This window comes from Ornithodoros turicata, chromosome 4 (assembly GCF_037126465.1).
Source record: "Ornithodoros turicata isolate Travis chromosome 4, ASM3712646v1, whole genome shotgun sequence".
NCBI classification, from domain to species: Eukaryota; Metazoa; Arthropoda; class Arachnida; order Ixodida; family Argasidae; genus Ornithodoros; species Ornithodoros turicata.
The window spans coordinates 23,509,754-23,533,312 of record NC_088204.1 but is presented as its reverse complement, the minus strand read 5'-3'; the positions used below and the strand labels follow the sequence as shown (position 1 = coordinate 23,533,312).

At 44.5% G+C, this 23,559-nt stretch overlaps 1 protein-coding gene across 2 annotated transcripts in view; it reads left to right on the top strand.

Annotated features, from left to right (window-relative positions):
• The window catches only part of LOC135392811 (uncharacterized), a 73,521-nt gene that overhangs the window by 41,810 nt on the left and 8,152 nt on the right, over window positions 1–23,559 (top strand). For both annotated transcript variants that reach the window (XM_064623519.1, XM_064623520.1), the window contains exons 4-5: window positions 292–444; window positions 3,732–3,808. In XM_064623519.1, the coding sequence (XP_064479589.1) occupies window positions 292–444; window positions 3,732–3,808 (230 nt within the window). The remainder of the gene's footprint in view (window positions 1–291; window positions 445–3,731; window positions 3,809–23,559) is intronic.

The following is a 23,559-nucleotide window of genomic DNA, read 5'->3' as shown; positions in this document are numbered from 1 at the left end:
AACATCATTACAGAGTGTCACATTTTCATGCTTACATTATGTCATACCTTTTGAGTTTTCTATTTTAGATGTGTCAAGTTGAATGTTCATCACTGGTTCTCTGTCCTGCTCACAAGCCTTTTAAGCTTAGGCGGGTAGCGTTTGTATTTTTTATTGCAGGACCTCGCAACAAATTGACTAGAATTCACGCGTTGAAACTTAAACTCAAATTGAGTTGGATTGAAATAACATTATTCATTATTGTTATTAACACCTGCTCGCACTCTTCAGTATTATTGTCTACTTTGACAGGTGTCCTGCAATGGAGGAACCGCGACACCTATAAATAAGGACAACTTTGGCAGTGAGTTTGTCCTTCAGAGGATAGACCAAAAGTTTGATTCTATGACGGTCATGGAGATCCACGTCACTTACAAAAGTGACAGAAACAAGGTCTTCAACACGGTACTGTATACTTGACAGAATGGCGTAAATGCAGGCTAGCTGGTGGATAAATTCCAGGATAGGCAAGCCTGAGCGATGAGCAAGACACATAAACAAACACAAACACGAAGGTTTGTGTTTGTTTACGTGTGTTGGCCATCGCTCAGGCTTGCCTATCATGGTACTGTGTACTTTCATCGCAGTTAGCGGCCAGTAAATGTGGTTCTTTTCTCCTCTCACTTAAATCCCCGTGGCTGGCCAGTTGTCGGTGATGATGACGGTTGAGTTGCAGGTACTCGACAGCAGACGATCTTCAATAGTAGGTAACAGGTTTATTTACAGCAATGGATTTTAAGTGTACAAAAGTTACATCATATGGCAAAGTCACCCCGAGCCTCCGAGCTGGTCCGTTTGCTACGGAGTCCGCAGGCCAAGTCTCCCTAATTTCCCAAACTCCCCCGCTCCCTGCGCTGTATTTCGTCCGCACGATGCCCTCCTTTCACGCGTCTCATGTTACACGCTCAGCAAAATAGAACCACATGAAACAACGCTCCTCGCACAACAGTTAGCTCGTCTGACCAAACGTCTTCGACCCCACAATTTATTACCTCCCGTCGTCCGCTACACGGACACGTGCGAAGCACTGCTCACAGAAACCCTGTCCTCTGTGTTTTGGCGCCAGAATCTGGTGACTGCTTCCAGACCACATGTGTGCGACGGCAAATCCTCAAAGTGGCCAGTCGTTTTCTACGAAAGCGCAGGAAGAAGTAAAACCGCAAAATAACGAGCGCTTCTGTCGCACAGCAAGTTTACACTTTACACGGCCTCAAGGAATAACCTTTGTTTCTGAGGGGTGCCGTCTTCTACGCATTCCGTTCGACGTGAAGGCCGCTATAACTGGATGCCATTTGAAAATGGTCCCAAGGGTGTTCGCGAAGTCAGTGTTTAGCGTAAATGTTGCACGTAGAAATCACGTAGCACTCCTAGGCAACTGGTAGTGGAGCTGGAACCACATCGTCTTGTAATAACGTCGTGCTTGCCACCAGCTACAAAAGTCGTCTTAAGGGGACTATATGACATTTTTCGATAATCTTGCCATACTTTTCCTGAAGGCGGTTCTTCTTGTCTAGGAAGTTGTGCCTCAGATGAAATAGCATCATGGTAGGCGAGCTGGTGCACGAAATCAATTAAAGAAAATCCTGATAATTGGGTGACACGGGGGACTAAAGACACAAACACGGAGCACTCTCTGTGTTTGGGGGTGGGGGTGGGGGGACTATCTTTAAGATCTTCTGATTTTACAGTTACATCACTTCTGTTCCAGCAGCTCAGTATGTTCTAGGTTTGCTGCTGGGTTTGTATCTGTTGTGGAGTTTCTGGTGTAACGTGTAGGCCGTTGAACCTGCAGGGCTCATTTGTGAACGGTAGTGCACCTCCATGTCCTTCGACATGGTGGCTGTCCGTTGATGCATCCTGCTCGGCATGCACAGCGGTAGGGGTTGGGCTGTTCTGTGCAGCTTCTCTCCTTCGGCGCCTTTCTATGCTTAGGCACGTCTTTTTTTTTCTATGTTAGCGCCGCGAAGCAACTGTGGCTACGAACGGCGTATAGATGTGGACAGATGGAGAGAGGACAGGAGGTTCGGATGGCCATGATATATGTACTTTATGATAATAATCATAATAATAATTTTACTTTTGTTTAGGTGCACAAAAAACAACCACTAGGGTCCTCTTATTGGTGCACCACAAAATGTTATACATGTCTAAGCAGGTTATGAAAAACAAATACATTCAAATAGACAAAATGCAGGCAACAAAGTAACACTGAAACATTGAAGTGAAACAGAAATATTTGTAAGATACTAATGAGAAGGAGCGAAAATGTCAAAGTCATAATGTTGTGATGCGGTGTTCAAGATTAATTGTAAACGGTTGATTGGACGAAGCTTTGCAAAAGAGTGAGGGTAAAAAATAAGATGAGACCTCAGAGTACGTGGGGGGACTCGGAAGTTGATGCTGGATAGTAATTCGGGCAGTGAATGCCAGCATGTATGACCTTATATAAGATATTACAGCCACGAATCGTTGTGCGATAAGATAACGTTGGGATACCATGTGTGTTCAGGATATGATCGTAGTCGTAGTAAGCGCTGCTACCAAGGTCACGTAGATGAGAAACAGAGTTGAAACTCAAACTCAGAAACGAAGCGTCGCTGAACATGTTCTATTTCAGCGATTTGAACGATATTTAGACAGTTCCAGGCCATTTATGCAAGTTCAAGAATAGGGAGTACAATAGAGAAGAATAAGCGAAAGGAACAAGATGGATTCAGAAAGTTTTTAGTGATCCGCGAGATGATGACAGTTCCCATGCATTTGTGGAGATATGTGCACCTTAAGTTGCTTCATGCACTCTTCGCTTAGTCATAGTGACAAAGAGCAGATTGCTCTCAAGTAGTCCACGCTGCGTTGTGTGAGAGTTATCTATCGCGAATAACTCCCTTTCAAACGCCCTGTTCTATAGCATGTAACCGTGAGATCCACGACACCACGGAAAAATAGTGGGAGTGCACTTATGGCGAAAGCTGAACAGCTTCGGCACCGCAATGAGCTCGAGGTTTTCAAAATCGTCTGTCCTGTTCTGCTGGTATAGCAGGTCCCTTCAAAGTGTGCTACCAGGATAATACACTTTTTGTGTGAGTGCATAGACTTCTAGAGCGAAATTTCTCCGCTGAACACAGTTGAATTAAGTACATGCAAGGAAGAAAAGCCGTGTTGTGTAAAAAACAATAACCACCGTGTTAAACGGCTGATGGATTTTCATTTTCGCATGTGTGTAATACACGCACACCATGGGGTGCAAAAGCAAACAAAGTAAATTAGTACTCAAGCTGCACTCTTACGTTACAAATGCGTGAACCCTTCGTTGGATCTAATTCGTCTTGCTGGACTCTCGTTCGCCAAATTCGAAGCTGGTGTAGGTCTGCCACGAAGCAATCTAGCTTCCAGCAGTTCCTCGAATGAATTCAACGCCGCGGAACACAGCGTCCAGCATGATGACTGGGACGCGTCGTGGACACGAGAATGGCGGCTTCTGAGATCGACGGTGGCTTTTACTTCTGCAAAAGGTGACTCCACTCTAAACATAGAGGGCGCAAGTATTGGGGAACAGTAGTGTATCTTCCATATAGGTGAACCGAATAAGCACGTAAAATGTTCATCACCAATGGAGTGCCATAACGACCAATGCTTTTTATTTTTTTATTTTTTAATAGCCAATCATCGTATTTTACGTTCTTCCCCCGCAGAGCGCGGACTTCCAGATGCTTGACTTTCCGCTCTCTCCTGGAGCATACGTCGTCTGGGAGGGCGACGCCTCGGGAACGTAAGTCGTTCGGAGTTATTTAGACCAAGTTATTGACTGATACCTGTGCCATACGAGTAGGATAAATGACTAAATGTCATTCTCATTTCATGCCACTCGGATCCCGAATGGCACTGCCAACTAAGGTCTTGCCACACGCCAATCTGTAACGGCATTAAGGGGACGGTCGCATCTGTTTCACCCGATTTCGAAACTACGGTACCATTTCATTTCACATGGACCACTGGCCACGGTATGAAGAATCCCACGCGAAATACTGCCGTAGTTTGACTTTCATTCAATGTAATACGTGACAAGAGCAGACGAAGGATGTTGATAGTGTCCCGCAATTCCCCTCTGGAACAACGAGAAAACGTCACTCCCTAAGAACGACCATTTGATTTATTTCATCAGTGTGGGTGAATATATCTTTGTGGATAGTACGCTCCGTGTGAGTGTCGTCTTTCTTCGTGGTTTCCTCGCGTTTAGCTGCAATGATTGATATGGCCACAAGGCCTAGCACAATATGTCTATGCGCCAACCTCAGCGCTAAGAATCCACGGCAAAGTGTTCGACAAGCTTCAGTTCCGCTCGGGTCACGTTGCGCACTGTTCGGTTGAGGCAACGCTAGCACATTTTGGAGGTGAATAGGCGATTTCAGATATTGCCCTTGTGCTCCGCACGGGGCCCTCAGTCACCTAAGTCACGCGCACTGATCTCGATTGTAAAAGGCTGGATCGCGGATAGGGAGCGCGAGCGTGAAGAAACCGGCCGCCATCTTACTGTACCCACAACAGCCGCCGCAGCGATCATGGCAACTTCTTGCAATTACGGTCGTACCAACCGTACTGGCAAGGTTACAGGGCCTAAATTTATACAGGTGAGTCACTCTTCATCGAGGAATAAATAGGCGTCCATTCTGTATATTTAGTTGACCATTATGAAGTGTTTTTTTGCCCAAAACGAGCATGGATGCAGGTTGCTTGATCGATCTTCCGACGTTCAATCGAGCACATTTGCATTTTACCCGGCGGCAAATACAGTTTGAGTGCATAATATGCTTGAAAGAACACGTTACACTACACAGGTAGTGTTGTCATCAATATATGTGCAAGCACTCTAGCGCTTTTTTGCATGCATTGCTAGCATGGTACACGGTGTTCTCTGCGGAAGCAAGTGCCACATTCATTTCTTTGAATTACCTTCGCGCACAAGTTCGGTATTACGTCGTAATGAGACCACGATTGTCACCTTTTTTCATGTATTGGTATTGTTTTGTGCCTTGGTTTGATTTGTGACAAAGAATCCTATGTAACGGTGGTGTGGCGCGACTTGGATAACGCCTTTGTGTCTGAGTTGTATCGTCAGCTTGTTACGATAGTAATAATTTGTAGCGTGTCGTGCTATTTGTAGCAGTTTTTAAGGCAAAAGTGGTCTCTCAATACAGGTTTCGTCATGAGGGCTACCCAGTGAATAATCTGTGCAGTGTGATACGGCTGGGTGTACAGGTAAGTATCACGTTCCTCATCCACTGGTTTCTACTTTATAGGAAGGAACAACCTCAGTGCACGCACTGTGGTTAGCCTCTCTCACTTTTGCATATTTTCTTACATGTTCACATCAGAAACACACCTTAGACTTTAGGCTCCTTCACCCAGCAATATAATAATTAGAGATTATAATTCTTTTTAGAAGAGTTCCCCATATTCTTTTTAGAATAGTTTTTAATCTTTTTAATTTTTAGAAGATACAGGGATTGTAAACCATGTTTTAAACTGATTTTTAACATTTGTCCAATGTATATTCATTTTTAACTGGTTGCACCCGAATCAATGTTCTGATGTCTTATTTCCTTTGTTGTCGATGCACCATAAAAATTGGAATAATATAGTATATATAATATAATATATATCATCATCATATAATCATCACTATAATAATCACTAATAATCATCACTATAATAATCATCAATGCAGGTTACTTCACAGCTGCCTCGACATACTCAAGAAATGGATGCAGAACCTGCGTAATGCCCACAAACTACCACAGCACCTCCAGAAAGTAAAGGCATATGTGTCACATCGGATTTTTAAAGGCATTCACAGTATATAATACCTTGTATGAACTGTTGTAGATCTAAGCAGCCTCTACGGTACACTCTCAGAAATTAAAACTTGTCAGAGAACTGTGATAATTGTTTTAGTTAATAAGCATGCACATATACGCTATAAGAAGAAAATTATTTATTGAGAATGCACTTCTCTGGCTACTCATGTTGTTTACATCTACTGTTGATCACATTCATTTATCACATATTATATTCTTATATATTATTATTATATTATCACATATTCGATCACATTAAATTTAAAATTTAGGGGTGTTGTTTCCAATGCAGCCCCCAATAGACGGATTATCTCCGATGAATAGAAGGATTAACCATTGTGTAGGGTACACCACTAGAGGGCACTACGAGCGACGCCTCACCACTAGGGGCCGCTGCTGTCGTATTCCGCGGATGACGTCATTGCTCCTTCCGGGAGCATGGTGAGAGATAGCGGGAGGCATTGGATGGCGATGGGAAATAGAGCGCCCCTTTGTGCAAGGCTGTGGTGGCGCTGCGGGCGACAGGACAGACGCTCTCGGTGGCGGCTCTCTACGGCGTTGTTATGGTTATGGTCTCGTGACCGCGATACGCGGCGTCGGCGGCGAAAGAGTTTTGGGTCCAGCGTTGTGTACGAGTCTGAGCGAGTTGATATTAATCTCACTCCGTTTATTGTTCAACTGATGGTTGTTGTTTGAGAGCTCAATTGCTATGCTGTGAGATTGGGGTGTACGGCACGCATATACGGCATACGACAATATAAATAAATACATATAAACAAAAGGATGTGCACGATAAATTACGCCACATTATTATAGCTTCCCGTGTTGCTACACTTTGCATTATAAAGGCGCTTTCGCGAACCAGTCCGTTCACAAACAGCCGTGTGCATCCCGTCGTGTATATATTAGACTTGGATACTTTCCTTTTAATTGCCTAATAACGCTTTTGCGACTCGAGCGCGTATATTGGCAGGCTCCAGACTTGCGCAATATTATTTTGGTGATGGCGCATATGCTCAGACAAGAGCGGAGGAAAGTTGTTCTCCTATTTGCTTTATGTATTTATTCACTTCAGTATAAACAATTATGCACACTACAGTGCTATATGATATATTGTAAGCACCTTATGGCTGCAGACACACTGGGTGGATATCTGTAAAATTTTAGTGCCTTCTTTTTTGTGGTGGTCACTGTCACTAATAGGGATTCAGTTAAGTGTTGTGGCAATTCCAATGTAAACAGTCATCTGTTATATTGGAAAGTGAGTGATTATGGTCAAACAAGTCTCAATAAACATGATACCTTCTACAATACCATCTGTGATTCCTAAATGTCAGTATGACAAGGTATGAAGAAATATTAACAAAGTGCATGTTATCCAAAGCAAGTTCTTCCACATCCCCCCCCCCCATCTACACACACTCAGAAAAAAAAAACAAAAAAAACAAAGCCGGTCTTGGATTTGCCTCTGATAACATAATTTAACTACACAAATGCAGATACGTGCACTCAAACACATTTGCAAGGAAAGCATGACGATTATTGCAGTTGCAACGGTCATGCCAGTAAGTCATGTACATCTTGGTATTTTTGAAATTTCTCAAACATTTCCATATCTTTTATATTCAACGTGCTGGACATCTAGTGTGCAACACCTGATATCGAATCAAAATCTGAGCCAGTATGGGGTCACGAACACACCGGTGTCACCTGAGCAAGAATAAGGTAGACGTCATGTCAACAAGTTGCACACTGCTGTTCCATCTTGCACATTTGTCATGCTCATCTAGGTATTTTGAAATTTCTCAAACATTTCAATATCTTTTATATTCAACGTGCTGGACATCTTCGATTGATATCAGGTGTTGCACACTAGATGTCCAGCACGTTGAATATAAAAGATATGGAAATGTTTGAGAAATTTCAAAATGCCTAGATGAGCATGACAAATGTGCAAGATGGAACAGCAGTGTGCAACTTGTTGACATGACGTCTACCTTATTGTTGCTCAGGTTACACCGGTGTGTTCATGACCCCATACTGGCTCAGATTTTGATTCGATATCAGGTGTTGCACACTAGATGTCCAGCACGTTGAATATAAAAGATATGGAAATGTTTGAGAAATTTCAAAATACCTAGATGAGCATGACAAATGTGCAAGATGGAACAGCAGTGTGCAACTTGTTGACATGACGTCTACCTTATTGTTGCTCAGGTTACACCGGTGTGTTCATGACCCCATACTGGCTCAGATTTTGATTCGATATCAGGTGTTGCACACTAGATGTCCAGCACGTTGAATATAAAAGATATGGAAATGTTTGAGAAAGTTCAAAATACCTAGATGAGCATGACAAATGTGCAAGATGGAACAGCAGTGTGCAACTTGTTGACATGACGTCTACCTTATTGTTGCTCAGGTTACACCGGTGTGTTCATGACCCCATACTGGCTCAGATTTTGATTCGATATCAGGTGTTGCACACTAGATGTCCAGCACGTTGAATATAAAAGATATGGAAATGTTTGAGAAATTTCAAAAATACCAAGATGTACATGACTTACTGGCATGACCGTTGCAACTGCAATAATCGTCATGCTTTCCTTGCAAATGTGTTTGAGTGCACGTATCTGCATTTGTGTAGTTAAATTATGTTATCAGAGGCAAATCCAAGACCGGCTTTGTTTTTTTTGTTTTTTTTTTCTGAGTGTGTGTAGATGGGGGGGGGGGGGGATGTGGAAGAACTTGCTTTGGATAACATGCACTTTGTTAATATTTCTTCATACCTTGTCATACTGACATTTAGGAATCACAGATGGTATTGTAGAAGGTATCATGTTTATTGAGACTTGTTTGACCATAATCACTCACTTTCCAATATAACAGATGACTGTTTACATTGGAATTGCCACAACACTTAACTGAATCCCTATTAGTGACAGTGACCACCACAAAAAAGAAGGCACTAAAATTTTACAGATATCCACCCAGTGTGTCTGCAGCCATAAGGTGCTTACAATATATCATATAGCACTGTAGTGTGCATAATTGTTTATACTGAAGTGAATAAATACATAAAGCAAATAGGAGAACAACTTTCCTCCGCTCTTGTCTGAGCATATGCGCCATCACCAAAATAATATTGCGCAAGTCTGGAGCCTGCCAATATACGCGCTCGAGTCGCAAAAGCGTTATTAGGCAATTAAAAGGAAAGTATCCAAGTCTAATATATACACGACGGGATGCACACGGCTGTTTGTGAACGGACTGGTTCGCGAAAGCGCCTTTATAATGCAAAGTGTAGCAACACGGGAAGCTATAATAATGTGGCGTAATTTATCGTGCACATCCTTTTGTTTATATGTATTTATTTATATTGTCGTATGCCGTATATGCGTGCCGTACACCCCAATCTCACAGCATAGCAATTGAGCTCTCAAACAACAACCATCAGTTGAACAATAAACGGAGTGAGATTAATATCAACTCGCTCAGACTCGTACACAACGCTGGACCCAAAACTCTTTCGCCGCCGACGCCGCGTATCGCGGTCACGAGACCATAACCATAACAACGCCGTAGAGAGCCGCCACCGAGAGCGTCTGTCCTGTCGCCCGCAGCGCCACCACAGCCTTGCACAAAGGGGCGCTCTATTTCCCATCGCCATCCAATGCCTCCCGCTATCTCTCACCATGCTCCCGGAAGGAGCAATGACGTCATCCGCGGAATACGACAGCAGCGGCCCCTAGTGGTGAGGCGTCGCTCGTAGTGCCCTCTAGTGGTGTACCCTACACAATGGTTAATCCTTCTATTCATCGGAGATAATCCGTCTATTGGGGGCTGCATTGGAAACAACACCAATATATACAAACAGAAGGGAAGGGAACACTATTTGAGAACAAAATAGGAGGTCATTTCGGGGGAAGCAGCAGTTTGTTCAAGGCCGGACCGAGGATTACGGAAGGTTTGCTGACACAGTTTCCACAAGAAGTTATGAAAAGGGTCTCTCTCAAAAGTCTTCTGTGTGGGTCCACTTTGGATGCCTTTGCGATTGTTTCATCCCATAGAGGGAAGCAATCTGAGCATTCTTCCAAATGTTTTGCAATTTCAGAGTTTGAAGCTTTATTTTTTGCTTTTAAAGAATGCTCTCTCAAACGATCATTTAAGCAACGTTTTGTCTGGCCAATATAACAGAAACCACAAGCAAAGGGAATCTGGTAAACAACGTTTGAAGAACAGGGGACAAATTTATTCCAGTGATTCTTGCAAAAAACTTCAGGTTTGGCGAAAGGCGTGAGGCGGTCAAGACGGAAGTTGTTCCTGAAAACGATGTTGATTTGAAACTTCTTCGCAACGGCTAACAAGTTGTGAGACACTTTGTGAAAGAAGGGTAAAGCCACCCGTTTGGGGACAGAGGGCTTAGTTTCAGGTGAACCAGGAAGCAAGGTGTTTAACAAAACATCTAAAGCACCAAGTAACATGTGATGGGGGTAACTAGCATCATTCAAACGGAGAAGCTGAATTTCCACAGAGGGGACTCTCAAACTCTGAAATTGCAAAACATTTGGAAGAATGCTCAGATTGCTTCCCTCTATGGGATGAAACAATTGTAAAGGCATCCGAAGTGGACCCTCACAGAAGACTTTTGAGAGAGACCCTTTTCATAACTTCTTGTGGAAACTGTGTCAGCAAACCTTCCGTAATCCTCGGTCCGGCCTTGAACAAACTGCTGGTTCCCCCAAAATGACCTCCTATTTGTTCTCAAATAGTGTTCCCTTCCCTTCTGTTTGTATATATTTCTTGTTTTGTGAAGTAAAATTTTCAGCTGTGTTTGAGACTTCGTGCTGTGCCTGTCCCTTCGTGTTCCCTAGTCTCGGGGTTTTTACATTATGCATCATCTTCACCAGCTCGCTTGCTTCCTAGCCATTTTTTCATTGTTGTATATTCTCTTTACTCATCATCAGTGATCTTCATTACAAAAGCATATCGTGTTAGACTTTTTTGTTTGCGTTTCACATACAGGGTACACGAGAGCCAAAATGACAAAATCACAACTGTTTCAAGCTCCAAATAGTCCTGTTGCAATTTGAAGACCATACGTGGAGCTGCATTTTTTGGAACATGCTCCACATAACAAGCATGACAAAGTCAGCACTGGATAGCAGGACCCCGTCCCCAAGCAGCTTTTCTCACAGTGCAGTTGTATTCAACAAAAGCTAGCATGTGAGTGCTGGAGAAGGACATTGAGTTTGGCACAACCGCGCCTGCAAATAATCAGAACAAAGGAAGAAGCAAACAAACATAGAAGGGCTGTACTTCAAAAAGGGATAAGTCCTGTGTCTCAAGGAGGTGTTACCACTTCCTAAGTAACTTAATTGGTTAACATCACTACCTGATTAACTGTCCTAACGAGTGTGATCTAATTGCGTGAAGTAATTATTTGGGCTGCTTCGGTGTGTCCATATTTGCGAGGCAAAGCACTGCTGTCGTTTACTAAAAGACTCTTTCTAAGGCGATGCTTGATATAAATCATACTAAACGCATACACGGCTAAAACAACGGCTGTGATTCTACAGAACGATCTCTTTCTGCCATGCAAGTATATCTTTTCCCGGACCGCTCTTTATGGAACAATTTTTGTCCAGAACGCAGTACGGGATATTATATACATGGTTGTTGTTAACCTCAAGTCGTTTCTTGTTGAAATATTGGCTGGGAAACGTGCTGTAGTACAATCCCCAGCGCTGCACCGCAGTGACGGTCTAGTTTCGGAATGCAAAACATAACGTAATTAAGAATCGAACGGCAGGACACCTGTGAAACACTGTTAGGATACATCAGTATACTGGCACCTTACAAAATTGTGTGATGACAAACAACGATCAATGCTTGCAGCGCAATAAATACTCACAATCTCTGTTGCCTCCCATTGTTTTCTATGGGCGCGCACAGCACTTTAGGGCCCACCAACATGGCGGCCCGAAGGCACGCCTCTCCCCCACGAGCCCCTCTCCCATGCGCGATCCAGCCTTTATACATAGAGATCAGTGGTCACGCGCATCGCGCAATGCGTCGTGGGAAATGGTTTACATTCGTGCTCGTCTGCACTTGGCCTTCGGGAGAGGAAAATGAGTTGCGCTGCGCATGCGCTAGAAGTGATGTCACGTGTATTTCTTTGCCGCCGCCTTGCCGTCTGCTCGCTTCGCGTACGCATGCGCTAGCAGACAGCGGTTTGTTTGCTTGAGCTGCTTGAGCATGCTTGAGGATGAGATTTGTGGTAGTGGTGAAGCAGCTTTGCCAGATCTTCCGTTCAAGTTCCTCGCTGGATGTCCGGCTCGTCCGTCGATGTTCAACAGGTGAGGGAACGTTTCAGCAACGCCTGCGAGTTTCGTGATCGCGGTTCAAAAGGTGAAGGCGTCTGTACAAAATTGTAAAATGGGCCGCTCTGTTACTACAGATGCAACAAGTGCCAGTCCACTTTTTCTCAACTGCACCTTCTCAGTCCAGCAGCAGCACCAGGTGAATGTAGGTACACAACTTCCAAGTGAATTAAGACGCACGAGTGCAATTCTGGTAAGTACGTCTCATGCTCTGTTACACTAGTACACATATACCATTCGCATTCAACGCCCTTATTTTGCATGTGTTGTAGCAAATGATTCAGTGGCATAAACCGGCAGGCTGGTGCGTAATGTACGCCCATAGTGTCGAGTTGGACTAATTCGGGTGGCGTGTTCGTACAGTCTGTGCAATCGGACTGTCTAATTACTACCTGTTCTATCTTAACACCGAAGTCGGTATATGAGTAAGAAATATCGTGGTTTCGACAATTATCAGTAATCTTTCGTTGTGCTTAATGATTCGTATTATTTTATACTTGTGTTTTTACTCAGAATTCTAATACTGTATTCTTAACTGGAGCAACAAGATTACGAAACACATGAGGATGGTGTTGAAACTGAGGACATTGCTTATTTTTACTGATTTCAGATATGGGGAGAAGAAATGCATGATGCAGCCAAGAGTCATTTTACTAAAGGCACAGGGGTAAAAAGATTGAAAGATGGAAGTTTAAAGTGTTATTATATTTGTAACCGATCGGGTGCTTTTACAGAGAAGAACATCTAAGGAAAAAGGTCCATAAAATCATAAGGTTCCGTTAGGCGTGGGGTAACCTGCATTGATGATTCGTCTGCAACGTTCCAGACTGGCAAAGTTCCAGGAAATAACGGGACGTATGCTCCGGGGCCCCATCTCGCTCATGATCAGAGCCGAGTGTTAAGGCATAATGGTTTCAAATTTCCAAAGATTGCAGTTCAGAATTTGTATGAGTACAACACAACAGCGTGTTCAGCCCGAGACAAAAGTTCACGGCACTGCGCTTTTCTTCATCGGAGCGGTCCCCTGCCAGCTACCAGCAAAAGATCGAATAAGAAACGGGTCTATCTCTCAGTATGTGCGTCCGCTCTTGTTTGATGCTAGGGTGTCACTCCAATGGAGAAATGTGACACCATGGTGGTCCGTAAATATTTGTACCAAGCTGTACATTGTACAACCTCGACAACTAACAAACACTGCTCGGTAAGGTCAGTGTTCCAATTTGAGATTTTCCTGCCTATTTCTTCTCAAAAGGCTGCTCTTGCAAAAATGCTTAAGAAAGTCATTTGGGTGAACTCTGGTGTACCAAGAAAAGTGCAGAACAAAAAATTTATAGTAGTATAGTTAGACTATATAGTAATTTATAGTATGCCTTAGTATAGTTAGACTTTGAAGGCAGTAGTCAACATAAATAAGTTTTACCTCTGAGCGATGATGGCCCATTCAAGGCAACAACAAACTCATAGGTTCACCACATCATCTAAACTTCCTCGGCCTGTTACAGCTTGTTTCTGTCCACAACATCTTCAAGGTGCATATTCTGTGCCATGCAACCAGAGGAGTGGTTACATGAACTATCATTCATCGAGCATTTGTGAGGAGATTGTTAGAGGAATCAGTCAGACAGATGTGTTTCAGATGATTTTTTTCCCCAGGTTTTTATTGTTATTTCATGACAGTATACTCTGATACTGGGCAAGCCCTGTTGAACAGTCCAAGACACAGTCAATGCAAATGTCTACACAATTTGAGGGGAACAGAAATTCCAAGAACACATGACAAGTATAAGAAACAAATAGCAAAGTTATTGCACAACAGAGAAATGCACATAATCAAAAAGTAATTGCGTGTCACCTTACGTATCAGCAGAAAAGTCCTGTTTGATGGTGTTTTTGAAGGATGCCAGATCATTGTTGGAACGAATGCGTAGAGCAGTGTTTCTCAAACTGTGGGTCATGACCCCCAACCAGAGGGTAAAGCTCAATTCATGTTCAAAGCATTAATGGACTGTCATGTGTTGTCACATGACAGTGCTGCATTCATGAGTAAATGATGTAGATGTGAAGGTCCTTAAGCATGAATTCAACAGAAATCCTCTGGCTGGGTGTATTTCCTGCTGCTTGGCACACTCTTGGAATCTGGTTGAAAAGCTGCCCTGCTGCTATGGCTTTCTTCACACCATCTGTGCATCAATATTCGAACAGATTGGGAAAAAAGTTTATGGAGCACCGGGGTGTTGCATTTCTTTATGGGAGTGACACCCTAGCAGCAAACAGAAGCGGCCACAGACACTGAGAGGTGCACAGAACAGCCAGTCACCTGTTTCTTATTCGATACCTTCCTGCTAGCCAGCAGGGGGCCGCTCCGATGAAGTGCAAGGCAACAGGCTCATTGATATGGTGTCCAGCTGGAATTTGTGGTATTTTGGAACAATGTATTGCTAACGAGACCAGTAAAAATATCCAAAACTGGACCTGGACTGCGTGTTTGGCTCACTGAGGTTACCGAAGAGCGTTTCCTTGAGGTGTGAAACAAAGCTTGATAAAATGAATCAACCAAGTTGTGTGATCTAACTGGCCAATACTGAGTAGATTTACAATATAGATTTTCAATATCTTGAGGACTTTTGCCTCTCTTGAAACAAATGCTAAATAAATGCAATCAAGCATACATTGGAACTCAGTTGCTGAGACGAGACACATGAACATACAAACATATGTGATTGTGCTAGTTATTTTCATGCATATAGTATGATCTTCTGAAGTCCCAGTAGCTGTTCGAACACCAGGTTCCAGAACTGTTGTTCTTATTTGCATTTCTGCAGTGGTTGGCTTTCACATAGCTGCACCCGTTTTAACTCCCTGCATCTTTGTTGAGACAAAGCGGAGTTGTTTGGCAATTTTTGTTCAGTAGTGTCACAGCATGTTTAGCATAGCATAGCCAACAAGGGCATAGCCAGGCGGGTTCAAACCCCCAAGATCGTACCTTTGGTAGAGCATCTGGGAGGTCCCCATAGAACCTCCCATAATATTTTCTGGCTACCGCACGGATATCAAACGCTAGCATGAGACAAGATAGAAGCAAACTTGAATATACAAGGCGTACTGATGTGCATGAAAAATTTAAAAATGACTGAGCATTGTATGTGGATTACATTATCAGAATGTTGATGAGAGTCATGTACCCCGGCCACCATACTTTTGATGACAACGAAAGACTGCAATTGAGCTGGTGTGATGGCAATATATTTGTCCTTTAATCAAATTAAATAATTATGCGTTATATAGTCATGAAGAGTTTGCTCGTGGTTGTTGGAAGGGTGTACATTTCCTTGATAAATCATTCACAAGAATACACACAGCGGCTTTGAGCTCACCAAGGCTTTATGCGTGCAATGCCAACTGATGTTAGTATTTTCATGGTAAAAAGCATCTGTTGCAGCTGAAGAAAACAATACAATCAGTCAGGGGGCAGTTGTCTCGTTATATTGCAAGAGAGTACTCAGTACTGGAGAGATATAAACACACAGAATAAAACAAACTGCCTAGTGCAGTGAGTGGAAAGTTTATTCCACTTCTTATTGGCAGAATATTTTTTCTACAAGATTTCTCAGGTCAGAGCACTTTATAGGATATACAAATTGCCAATTATGTGTGTTATGTGTATGTATGTCACCACACTTAAATGTATTTACCTGCTGTAATATACCCCAGACCAAGCTCAAAATGGGGCATATTGTCTTCAGTTGAAAAGTCAATGCAGGAGAGCATGCATTGCTGTAAAGTGTTTCACCTGAACCATTACCCAAAATGTATGAAGTGGCAGTACACAACTATCACATTGAATGACCCATCTGTGGTGCTATGTGTAGAATCTATGCACACTTTTCTTTTGATGTTAACATTGCCTTGAGTTTGAGGGAAAACACAGGACGAACACGGGACGAGACGAACACATAGACACACGAACCAGCAATGAAGGTTTAATACACAAAGTGCAAGAGAGACAGGGTAAAAAGTGTACACTTCGGCATTAACATCAAGTCAACACCAGCTAGCTTTCCTGCTCCTCCTATGTTCATCACACTTTTGTTGGTGCCCAAATGCCTTAACAGCTGTTTTTGCATGCCTGTCATGAGAACTAGCAAGAAATCCTAATCTTGCAACAAGTCAGTATTTCCTCGTTGAAAGACAGTAGGATCATCCTTGCCTTTGTGTGTGAGGGAAGGCACTGGATTGTTTGTTTGGGCTCTGATAGAACTGAACAGGGCAACACTGTTTTGATTGTCGTGTTTCCTCTCACCGTAACATATATTATAGTCCCTCATAGTGGTGTACAAGTACTGCCTTGTAGTGAGGTGAATTGGATCCTTTGAAACGTGCCATCCAGCACACCCCGAATACTGAGCTGCATAGCACGCTGAGTGCAATGCCGTCACATAGTTTCCCTAACATAAACAAATAGTTTCTTGAAGGTAAGAAAAGGACATTCCAGTACAACATAGTGTTTTACAAGTGCCTGCACGGGCCGCCTCTATTGCATCTTCCTCTGTTTTTGTCAGTGGGGTGTGGGACAGCCCCAAAATCATGTGCATAATAGGAAGATTGGAAGACAAACGAGACCTTGCCAGTTTGGAACATTGCAGACATATCAGCAAGGCTGGTGTCCCCACGCCTGACGGTACCTTGTAATTTGATGGACCTTATTTCCTTTGATGTGTCCTCTCTATAAAAGCACCTGATCAGTTACAAATATAATAACACTTTAAACTTCCATCTTTCGATCTTTTTACCCCTGTGCCTTTAGTACAATGACTCTTGGCTGCATCCTGCGCATTTCTTCTCTCCATGCCTGAAAACCTGAAATCAGTAAAAATAAGCAATGTCCTCAGTTTCAGCACAATCCTCATGTGTTTCGTAATTTTGTTGCTCCAGTTAAGAATACAGTATGATAATTCTGAGTAAAAGCACAAATACAAAATAATAGGAATCATTAAGCACAACGAAGGATTACTGATAATTGCCGAAACCAGGATATTTCTTACTCATATACCGACTTCGGTGTTAAGATAGAACAGGTGACAATTAGATAGTCCGATTACACCGATTTTACGAACACGTCACGAGAATTAGTCCAACTTGGCACTATGGGTGTACATTACGCACCAGTCTGCCGGTTTATGCCACTGAATCATTTGCTACAACACATGCAAAATAAGAGCGTTGAACGCGAATGGTGTGTAGAATGAGACGTACTTACCAGCTTCAGAATTGCACTCGTGCGTCTTAAAGGAACTATGAAACGATTTTTTTCTTGGTTTCGTTCGAAAGAAGACATTTTTCTGAGTCTAGAACCGAAATTTTACTTTCGTCGCGCGAGCGGATTTCTCAGGAGCGAATTTAAACGGAGCAGCGAAGGGAGGACAGCTGGCGCCGCGCCGTGACGAGCTGCCGAGCGGAGACACAACGGGTAACTTGACGCGACCACGGCCGGCTTAGCAACACGTCATCGTGACGTGTTGCCGAGCCGAGGAATCCCGCCAGGAGCATGCGCCGTAAGATCCCGCGTATGCGTTCATCGGGAGCGGAAATCTCCATGACAGCAGATTTCGCGCGATCGGCAGATTTCGGCAGTGGCGGCAGCCACAGCGCGAGCTCGCGGCATTACTTGCCATTGTGCAACACCGGTGACGTAATGGGGAACCGAAGAGCGGTCCGTACAGTTACACCATCAGCAGGGAAATATGCGCGGGAGAGGAGGAACGCGGAAGAGACATTTCCAGCGCGCGCTCCTCGCAGAGTGGAGCGATTTCGTTCGGAAAAATTTGTGGCATATTAGTTTCTCTGCGGGAAGAACACTTTCCATCGAAAAAAAGTATGGGGGTTCGGGAAATTTCATAGTTCCTTTAATTCACTTGGAAGTTATGTACATACACCTGGTACTGCTGCTGCCTGCACTGAGAGGGTGCAGCTGAGAAAAAGTGGACTGGCACTTGTTGCATCTGCAGTAACAGAGCGGCCCATTGAACAATTTTGTACAGACGCCCTTACCTTTTCAACCGACCATGAAACTCGCAGGCGTTGCTGAAACGTCCCCTCACCTGCTGAACATCGACGGACGAGCGGGACATCCAGCGAGGAACTTGAACGGAATACTTGGCAAAGTTGCTTCACCACTACCACAAACCACAAATCCCATCCTCAGGCAAACAAACCGCTGTCTGCTAGCGCATGCGCACGCGAAGCGAGCAGACGGCACGGCGGCGGCAAAGAGAGACACGTGACATCACTTCTAGCGCATGCGCAGCGCAACTGATTTTCCTCTCCCGAAGGCCAAGTTTCGTCTGCCTGTTGCTCAAAGGTGTGGGAGGTGAAGGAGAGAGAAAACCGAAGCTCTTTGCGCTCTTCTTCTGCTTCTCTGACTCATGAAAACTAAATCCCAAGGTGCAGCGGGGCTTTCGCAACACGGCGCTCTCTGGTGGGCCATCCATGCAATTTCTGAAATCGTCTATTACAGTCCACGCGGATCCTGCCTATTGGGCGGGCCTTGATGGCGACTTTCCTCCTCTGAGCGCCGCACTCTCACTCCTCGGCTTACAGAGTGACGTCATGCCGCCGGAACTTCTGCGGCCACGGAAGCAGCGCCTCACCTTTAAAGCTCGTTTATTTATTATCTAAGCACTTTTCGGACGAAAAAAAAAATGCCGGGTAGATTGTCAGCCGATGCAGAACATAGGGGTATCGGTTTTATAGACGAGTTCCGGGATGCGACCGTCCGAATTGCTGTAATAGTTTTCTAGAAAATTAAAATTCAAAATTACCGGGCAACACAGCGTCGAGGTAGCCACGAGATGCGCATTGCTCGTGAAATACGTAACTAAAACTCTATTGCCTTAGAACATCAGATGTCGGCTGCCTACGAGTCGTTTACACAGCCCTCACGAAGTCGGTCGGGGACATAGATCATTGTTACTAGGCAAACCTGACATCCCCACTGTCCCCCATTCCTTCTTACTGTTCCCTCTTCGTATATACGACGCTCATGGCCACAGCTGCATCGCGGCGCTAACAGGCAATAACCTGTAAAACTACACCGCTTTACGGTACCCTTAGAGTATACACTCTAAACCGAACTTCACCGCATAGCACGCTGTGAGCCCACCACTGCCACGAATGATAGGGTTATCGCTTCTGATTCGAAGAAATAGGTGGGCGTACACCTTTTTGTGGCAATTTGGATATATGAAAATTGCCACAAAAAGGCGTACGCGCCATCTCTCTTCGAATGGGAAGCGATAACACAACCATTCACAGTTCTCTGTGAAAAACAATAAACAAACACTGCCAAGCTTGGATTTGATTATACAGTTTGGGACAAACGTTTACGGAACAGCGGGATGTGACATTTCTCCACTTGAGCAGCACCCTAGCAGCAAACGGGAGCAGACACACATACTAAAAAATTGAGAGAACAGCTGGTCACCTGTTTCTTATTCAAGCTATTCCTGGCAGGTATGACGGGGCCGCTCCGATGAAGAAATACGCCAACGCCGTGTTCCGTAAACTTTTGTCCCAAGCTGTACCACCTTTATCGTACCGTGTTCGCAGAGCTCTTCCGACGTATACTAAAATTTACAACGATAAGAAACTTGTGTACGGTACTCACGATATCTGCCGATGCATGATGCCGGCTGGGCTGACTCCAGGAAAGACGATGTTTCAAAACCAAAATTGAACTTGCTAGATCACTTTCTCTTTCACCCTTTACGCGCGTATCGTTATTTCGCGGTAAATCTGCTTTATCAAGAGAGTTTTAGCAAACCACGTTCTCCCGCACGGTATGTTACCGTCGGCGCGGCCACGCAACTGCGCATGCTCAGAAGACGCCGACCGCACGGTACCTCTCCGGAGCTACGCTCGCTAGCCGCGATTACCGGACACACTTACGGTTGGAAAATCTCGTAATGGCTGCGTCGTGTGCTAGTATAACACCCTCCCGAAAGCGTTCCACGACCACCGATTTTCTTTATTTTCTCCGTGAGGAGCTCATACAGGACACCTAGACTCTCCGGCGCATTTCATATACAGGGTGTTACCCTATAAAAGTCTACCCGCGCCGGCATGCCGTGCTCGCCAATTACTCAATTCAGGCGGTACAGTGTGTTGCCTACGTATAAAACTCATAAGGACATTCCATCATGGTAAATATCGAAGTGATTGAGCACCGTAACGCAAAGTTATAGCTCAAAACGTGAGGTTCCAGTAGTCAAAACAGCCAAGATGGCGCCTCTCAGTTAGTAGCCTCTCTGCTTAGTATGCGTCAGCATTTTTCGTTCCTCACGTTGCTTACTTCTGAGCAAAATACGACAGTTACACGAAAACGAAATGAAAACTGCAGTTCCATCCGGCTGGCAGGATATGCGACACGTTGTCGTGTGGGGAGCAGCATGTCAAGTGCTCTTCTCAACGCCGCCATCTTGTTTGTTTTGACTATGGAAATTGCACGTTTTGAGTTATAACTTCGTGCTGCGGCACTCAATCACTTTGAAATTTACCACGATTAAATGTCCTTATGAGCTTTGTATAAAGATCGCACAATGTGCCACCTCCATTGAGTAATTGGCGAATACGGCGTGGCGGCACGGGTAGACTTTTATAGGGTAACACCCTGTACATTGCGGCAGCAGTAAGCATTGTTTCAAGCGTGCAAGAACGAAAGAGCAACTTAGCCGCAACTGTCTTTTCTCTCGATAGACAGGTTTCGAAGAATACACTTTAGGTCCACACATTTGTGAACGTTCACGGTCAGGAAAAAAGCATATCACTTATTTGAACATCCTTTCAATTCGTGAAAATGTGGACGGCAGTAGAACGTAACTTCCTCTTCTGAGTGGCTATCTGCTTCTTCTTCGTCTAAAAAGATGTCTTGCGTCGGGCAGTGAGCGCGTCTCTGGTTCCCTCCGGTTTTCTAAAAGTGTCTATGCTGGCGTTCTCTCCGGACACGATCGGTTCGATTTCACCGTATTTATTAACAACCGGGAGCTGCCGGATCCGGTCTGCTAAAACTCCCTAATAGCTCTGTGGCGGCCCGTGGACGACGATGACAACGACGTGCCTATGCTGGCGTGCGCCACTGCGCCTGGCAACTAGTACTACCGGCACCGTCCTAGCTTGAGGCCACGACCATCTGCCCGCTAGGACATTCCATCATCGCCGGTCAGGACTTGTGTAGAGGAACACCACCTTCTCTACATCTCTATATCATATCATATATCTATCAATCAAATGGACTTACGTCACAACTCTGTGCAACTGAGCCAACGTAGTTGTCATTATCCCTGGTAGTGACTTCAAAAACCGAGGGGACGGCTCCTCCCTTGAGCCGCATCCTCTTCGGCGCCGTCCCCACATCGCTCTTGAAGAACATCCCGCCTGAAGACAGGTCGTGGTCAAGTAATCCCCCATTAGTATCCCTTTTCTCTCCAAACGGGGACACTAGTTGCGTTGACAATGTACGCGCGTTTTTCGCTGCGAAGTGAAAGAAAATGTGTAGGAGTTCCCACGGTCCCATGTCAGTTCAGAAAGTACGTAGTCTGCTCTCCCGAGAGTAAAAGCGCGCGCGAGCAGACGATTTCTGCATCCAATCACGTCTAGTTTGCACCCTTTCCACCGCAACGAGATGTACCGGATATTGTTGTTGTCAGCACAGATCCCGATATGCTATGCGGTTCCTATCAACTTAATTCGTTTATTTAATAACCGTGACGATTCTGGTCCAGCAAATTTGCAGTGTTTCGTTTTCAGCAACGCGAATCGAATGGTATACTTCATAAACGGACAAAGGTGTACGAGACAGTCCCTTTAATGCAAAGTTCGTCGCAAATGTTATACACCGCAAGTAGATGCCTCTCTATGGGTTGCGGAAATACATGCCTTTAAGCAGGGTGTCGAACCGCAAAAAAATAGAGGTGCGGTTCGGGTTCACATTACTTGGATTTCGTTCCGGTTCAGTCCCGGTTCGGCCACGCCAAAGATCGGTTCGCGAACCGGTTCGTGAACCGATTCAACGCAAAACAACTTTATTCTTGCAATGATGAATGGGGAGTTTCATCGCCAACGGCGTACCCTAACCCATTGCCGATGGTGATGTGGGGTATAAAATAATGAGCCCCTTCACAATGAGGATGGAAGTCATATGGTGTTCAAAAACGTCAAAAGAGATTTGAGAGCACAGCGTTGGTGGGCTGGATTTGCTGAGGGACCAGGTAATTTCGAAGGAGAGGGGGCGAGAGTCCGGCTGATTAAGAGATCCGGAGAGTGCGGTTCGGGAAGTTTAGTCGTGTGCGCAGTGAAGAAGAATGTGCTCTAGATCTTCTATAGCATCGCACTGGCACCGGTTCAACGCTTCCGTTTTATATCTCCCATAAAACTGCCTTTCTCAGGAAATGCATGCATAATAGCTTACTGCTGTTGTCTGCATTGACGTTTTTAGTGGCGAGGTGGTTCCTTTAACGAGAAAAAGGAGAGCTGGATGAGCACTTGCAAATAGTGGCCGCGTTGATGAAGCGGTGTAGTCCTGCTACTGTCTGTTCCCAAAATCGCTAAATCGCTTTTTGCATAAGCACAGTGCCACCAAGAAAGGCAAACAATATGGACAGCATTTTACATAGAGGACGGTACTGAGCCGCGACACTGCCTTCGCAGTGTGAATCGATCTAACACTGTACTGAAGAATGTCGAAAATAAGTCTGCCAGCATTGTTCTGTCCGTGGTCACAGCAGTGTACCAGTTAATCGACAACACAAAGGCAATGTGTCACGATACAATTACACTAAGAGTTACGCAGAACGACATTTTTCAAACCACCACTAATCGCACCGTTATGCGTATGCTCCTTCTTCACTTCTCATGTTCCTGACTTGTTTAATTTTTACTACTCACGTGTAAAGGGAAATGTTGGGTGCTTGCTTAATCACATATTCTTCCTATGAGTTACACCACTGGCTTACTTCATTCCTGTTTCAGTCGGTGGATGATGGCAGGCTGCTAGCTGAAAATTTGCGAAATCCATGATATGGCGACCAATGTGTCCTCGCTCAGGGATTCAGAGGCACTTGAACGCTAACGCTGACTTCTTTTGCGTCCGAACCATTTCATTGCGAACCGGTTACCGCTATTATTTTTTCCGGTTCTGCTCCGGTTCGGGTTCGACAGTGTCATGAAAATTTCGGTTCGGGTTCGGTTCGACACCCTGCCTTTAAGTTTGAAAAGTCTCTGCTCGGGCG